Below are 6,106 nucleotides of genomic sequence, written 5' to 3'. Positions count from 1 at the left end.
TCTAACATATTTAGTACTTACACAAATAACTCTAGATAGATAAACCGTTAGGTTCTAAACATATTTAGACTTACACAAATAACTCTGATGATAAACCGTTAGGTTCTAAACATATTTAGACTTACACAAATAACTCTGATGATAAACCGTTAGGTTCTAAACATATTTAGACTTACACAAATAACAATGATGATAAACCGTTAGGTTCTAAACATATTTAGACTTACACAAATAACTTTGATGATAAACCATTAGGTTCTAAACATATTTAGACAAATAACTCTGATGATAAAGCGTTAGGTGAAAGGGAGGTCCTACTAGTTACTGTCAGTTGTTCTGATTTGTAGAATGAAGAAAGTATTCTACCAAGTAATAGAAGTTTATCATCAGTTTAGAGATATTTATATAATATAATAAACAAATGATTCAACTACCATGAACTAAAACTTGCTAAAAATTTTAGCAAACTAAGAAGCAGTCAAAATATTTGATTTCCACGTGTTTACTCTACTGGTTTCACTATAGAAAACAAACAGTTGGCTGACATTTAGTGGGGAATTTTTAATGTATGAAAAAGTTAATTACCGTTATGCAAATTGGTAGATTTCCAGAAAAAATCGGTAGAAATGACCAATTTATAAAACCTGGTCACTAGATCAAGTCAAAGTATGAGTCAATTGACACTGTGAAAGAGTTGAAAATTACCTTTTTCTTATTTATTTACTTACCATCATGTGGATTGTCTTATGTCTTTTAATACATGTATATATATATATATGTGTGTGTGTTTGTGTTTTACTGTCAGCTGAATAATTAATTAAATAAATGACTTTCTAATCTATGCGTTTTTTTTTTTTTCTACAGGAGATATACAACACTATAGCACAAAGAAAGTCTTCTATTGAAGACACAAATACATTGGGAGGAAGATATGTTCGAGAAGCAAAAGTACGTGTTCTCCGTTCAGGTTTAAATTTATTTGGATATGAATTCCGTTTGAATCACTTGAGGCACAGTTTCAGGCAGTTAAGATAATTTCTTGAACAGTAAAAGATGAAGTTATGTCTACCTAGTTAACCTTGCGAGTTTGTCTTTTGTATATTATTTAATATTTGTGTTAAAGATAGAATAAATGATGATACTTTTCTCCTTAATTATTAAAGTAAAAAAATGTTAGGACTTTTTTTTTCCTTACTTTTGATATCAAAACTAAGGAAGGAAGTCTAAATGGTTGAATGTTTCACAAATACACAGTACACAGATGAGGGATCCAAAGATCTTTCGAAAGCCATCAAGTTTAGTGCTATATTACAGATGTACTTTGATATATTATCCAATATTACAAGAAATTTATTGACCAATTCATTGTCTCTGTGTTCCATTTAAATTAAGCTAAAATTTAACATTAAAAAAAATGTTTAACATTGTTTTAATTTTTATTTTCTCTAATGAACAACACAAAGCTGACTTGGAGTTTTTAATTTTCTCAGATATATGACTTGAGATTAAAACACTACAGAGAGAGCTTAGAAGAAGTCCACCCAAGTCTAGATGCCAGCATTCCCAAGAAGGCTAAAGTAGTGGTTGGTGCCGATGATGTCAGCCAAGAACTTGACATCTTAAATCAAAACTATACAGAACTGGTAAACACAGTTCTAGAATATTTGAATAAATTACGAGAGCTTCTATCGGAACACAAGGATTATAAGGTATGAAATTAAATTTTGTTGAAGAATTAACTAAAATATTAAAATGTTGCTATCTTTCTAATCTTCTTTTATTAAATTAGGCACAGCATGGCCAGGTGGTTAGGGCGCTCGACTCGCAAATCTGTGGGTTGCGGGTTCGAATCCCCCTCACACCAAACATGCTTGCTCTTTCAGCCATGGGGGCATTATAATGTCACAGTCAATCCCACTATTTGTTGGTAAAAGAGTAGCCCAAGAGTTGGCGGTGGGTGGTGATGACTAGCTGCCTTCCCTCTAGTCTTTCACTGCTAAATTAGGGAAGGCTAGCGCAGATAGCCCTCGTGTAGCTTTGCGCAAAATCCATAACAAACAAACAAACAAACTTTTATTAAATCAAATTCATATTTATTTTACTTGATTTGAATTCTTCTTTTTAAATTTATGATGATTTCATCTGTTTGTGTACTGATGGCACAATATGTATGTTCCTTCACGATTCAAGAGAAATTTTTAGATTATATTTTCCTTAAATATTTGTACAAAGATGAAATTAGAAACTTTTCCATGCAGGCTTTAGAATACCCTTTTTTCCTTTTATATTTAATACTTTTCATAAGCAGTAATTACTGTATCGAAAGTAAATTAATGTATCTAAAATTTACCACTAGGGATAAGAATGTTTCTAACATTTATTTCTAAAAAAATTGAATTGCTTGGAATCATATCAATTACACCCTACAAGTTAAAGAGTTAAAATATTTTATAGCATACTTAAGTTACATTAAACGTAACCATATGGATAAGCTAATAAAACCATATTCTGTATTTTTATTTTTGCACATTGATTATTCTTTTAATAACATCTTTTCTCATAGAGTTCCATAACCATCAGTCATGCTGTTCCAATTACTCCACGTTCATTCCATTCTGAACTGGTTATGGACCAGGACTCTAGCCAAGAGCCAAAGGATTTAGGTAGCTATTATTCTGAACAGGAAGGTTATGAAAAAGTAACTCCGGACAAACAAAGAGAAACCCAAAAGATATTTACATCTCTCACAGAAATTCCTGGAGAGTCTGTAGAAAAGCTAAAGGAAGATTTACATTATCCAAAGAAAAGGCATTTGGATACCACAGCTGTGAAAATTAAAAAAATCAGACCAACAAGAACGTTGAAAGAAGCTGATGATGAAACCAGTAAAGACTGCATAACAACAGTGAAAGGAATTGTCAATCCAACAACAAGAGAGCTGCTAACAATGGCTGAAGCTATAACATTAGGCATCTTGAATATCAAGACTGGCCAATACACTGACCTGAGAAGTGGAAAGAACATGAACCTTCCGGATGCAGTTTCGAAGGGACTGGTTGATGACGACTTTATGAATCGTATCACTGAATCATGTGGTATTGTTGATTTGAAGACAGGAATAGAGTTAACTCTCATTGAGGCCATTCAGAAGGGCTTATTTGATCCTGAAAAGGGACATTTTCTTCATCCAAAGGATGGAAGAGCTATATCTGTTGATGAGGCTGTGAGAATGGGTGTCATCACAGAAAGTAAAGTGCTTACATTGATTGAAAGAAAAATTTTCAAGTTGACCATCATAGAAGCTATAAAGAAAGGATTATTAAACCCACATACAGGACAGTTTCTAGACTCAAGGACCAATCAGTGTATGACTTTGAAAGAGGCCTTTGAGAAAGAGTTCCTACAAGTTCACATGCCTGTGTGGAGTGAAGGAGGTTTACCATTGACAGATGCTATAGATAGAGGTATTACAAACAATGAAACAGGACAGATAGTGGACGAGGATTCTGGAGAAAGTTTCACCATTGATGAGGCTATTCTTAGAAGTGTTATAAGAAACAATGTTTGTGAAGTGGTTAACACTGAATCTGGTGAAATTCTGTGTGTGCCAGAAGCACTTTCTCAAAATGTCATTAATGCCCAAATGGGACGATTCGTCAGCAAAAAAACTCAAGAAAGGCTTACCTTCCAGCAAGCCTATGAGAAACATTTTCTATTAAGACCACTAACCTTAAAAGGTGCACATGAACAAGAATTGTTGGAAAACACTGGAAAAGTGACCAATCCAATAACTAAACAAAGGCTGACAATTCTTGAAGCAATGGCTAATGGAATTCTAAACATAGACGTCAAGTCAGTCATTGATCCAAAGACCGAGGAATTGGTGACTCTCCCGGAGGCTTTCGAGAAAGGTCTTATTACACCAGATGGAGGGTTCATAGACCTTACTGGAGAAGCTATCAGCTTGACTGAGGCTGTTGATAAAGGTCATATTACATCAGTTTGCCACAAGATGATATTTGATGTAGAAGGATTCAGGAATCCTCTAACAGGAGATACCATAAGTTTCAATACAGCAGTGACTAAGGATTTTATTGATGTGAGAAAAAGAACATTCAAAGATCTCACAAGTGGGGAAACTATGACTTTTGAGGAAGCAGCTACCAAGAAATTTGTACAGCCCCAAATAAGTGAAATGATAAACAGAAAAATTGGGATAGTAGACGAAAAAGGAAAAGAACTGACAGTTCTAGAAGCTGTATTTGAAGGTTTATTAGATTCCAAAACAGGACTTGTAAGAGAACCAAAAACAAAGAGATTACTTCCACTAAAAGAGGCATTACAGAAAAAAATAATAACACCCGAAGGAGCAGCTGTTCTGAAAGGTTTGCTCAATATTACAGTAACTATGGCAACAGTCACCAAGACATTAACACATTATGTAACCGTAACAAGTCAGCGTGTGACTTCAGACATTAGAATCACCTTTGTAGATGCAGTGAAAAATGGATTAGTTGACGAGACTCGTGAAACTTTTAAAGAACCAAACACTGGAGAGATTATGCCTTTGGAAGAAGCATTCAATAGAGGAATATTAGAATTACCATCTGAAGGGCTAATTGAAACATCAGAAGAAATTCCAGCATATCCCACCGAGACATTTACGAAAATGATTCGGAGGACTATTATAACCCACTCAGAGAAGCCATCACTATCTTCTGAAAAAGAGTCACCTACAAAGGAAACTGAGAAAGCACCAGTTAAAGGAAAAACACCTTCTCCAACTAAGGAGAAACCAGAAAGAGAATTAACATCTCCAACTAAAGAACCTGAAGAAAAGGTACCTTCTGCTACAGAGAAAACACCAGTGAAGGAAAAAACACCTTCTCCAGCTAAGGAGAAACCAGAAAGAAAATTACCATCTCCAACTAAAGAACCTGAAGAAAAGTTACCATCTGCTATAGAAAAATCACCAGTAATGGAAGAAACACCTTCTCCAGCTAAAGAACCTGAACAAAAGTTACCATCTGCTGTAGAAAAATTACCAGTAAAGGAAGAAACACCTTCTCCAACTAAAGAAGAAGAAAGAAAATTACAACTCCCAGCTATACAACCTGAAAAGGAAACACCAGTTAAAGAAAAAACACTGTCTCCAACAAAGAAGAAACAAGAAAGAAAATTACCATCTCCAACTAAAGAAGAGGAAAGAAAATTACCTCTTCCAGCTACACAACCTGAAATGGAAACACCAGTTAAAGAAAAAACACCTTCACGAACTAAGAAGAAACGAGAAAGAAAATTATCATCTCCAATTAAAGAGGAGGAAAGAAAATTACCTCTTACAGCTACACAACCTGAAATGGAAACTCCAGTTAAAGAAAAAACTCTTTCTCCAACTAAAGAACCTGAAGAAAAGGTACCATCTGCTATAGAGAAAACACCAATTAAAGAAAAAACACCTTCTCCAACTAAGGGGAAACTTGAAAGAAAATTACCATCTCCAACTAAGGAGAAACCAGAAAGAGAATTAACATCTCCAACTAAAGAACCTAAAGAAAAGGTACCATCTGCAATAGTGAAAACACCAGTTAAAGAAAAAACACCTTCTCCAACTAAGGAGAAACTAGAAAGAAAATTACCATCTCCAACTAAGGAGAAACCAGAAAGAGAATTAACATCTCCAACTAAAGAACCTGAAGAAAAGGTACCATCTGCTATAGAGAAAACACAAATGAAGGAAAAAACACCTTCTCCAACTAAGGAGAAACCAGAAAGAGAATTAACATCTCCAACTAAAGAACCTGAAGAAAAGGTACCATCTGCTATAGAGAAAACACAAATGAAGGAAAAAACACCTTCTCCAACTAAGGAGAAACCAGAAAGAGAATTAACATCTCCAATTAAAGAACCTGAAGAAAAGGTACCATCTGCTATAGAGAAAACACCAGTTAAAGAAAAAACACCTTCTCCAACTAAGGAGAAACCAGAAAGAAAATTACCATCTCCAACTAAAGAACCTGAAGAAAAGGTACCATCTGCTATAGAGAAAACACAAATGAAGGAAAAAACACCTTCTCCAACTAAGGAGAAACCAGAAAGAGAATTA

The 6,106-nt window shown here is 34.5% G+C and overlaps 1 protein-coding gene across 1 annotated transcript in view; it reads left to right on the top strand.

Annotated features, from left to right (window-relative positions):
* The window catches only part of LOC106476963, a gene marked incomplete at both ends in the record, with an annotated part of 8,820 nt that extends 2,717 nt beyond the window's left edge, over window positions 1-6,103 (top strand). Inside the window, 4 exons of the mRNA XM_022380690.1 lie at window positions 865-948; window positions 1,491-1,709; window positions 2,564-5,473; window positions 5,654-6,103. Coding sequence (XP_022236398.1) covers window positions 865-948; window positions 1,491-1,709; window positions 2,564-5,473; window positions 5,654-6,103 — 3,663 coding nt within the window. The remainder of the gene's footprint in view (window positions 1-864; window positions 949-1,490; window positions 1,710-2,563; window positions 5,474-5,653) is intronic.
* Between the last annotated feature and the right edge of the window lie 3 nt (window positions 6,104-6,106).

Source organism: Limulus polyphemus, unplaced genomic scaffold (genome assembly GCF_000517525.1).
Source record: "Limulus polyphemus unplaced genomic scaffold, Limulus_polyphemus-2.1.2 Scaffold12293, whole genome shotgun sequence".
NCBI lineage: Eukaryota > Metazoa > Arthropoda > Merostomata > Xiphosura > Limulidae > Limulus > Limulus polyphemus.
Note: the sequence above shows the minus strand (reverse complement) of the source record. Positions and strands in the feature narration are given on the sequence as shown.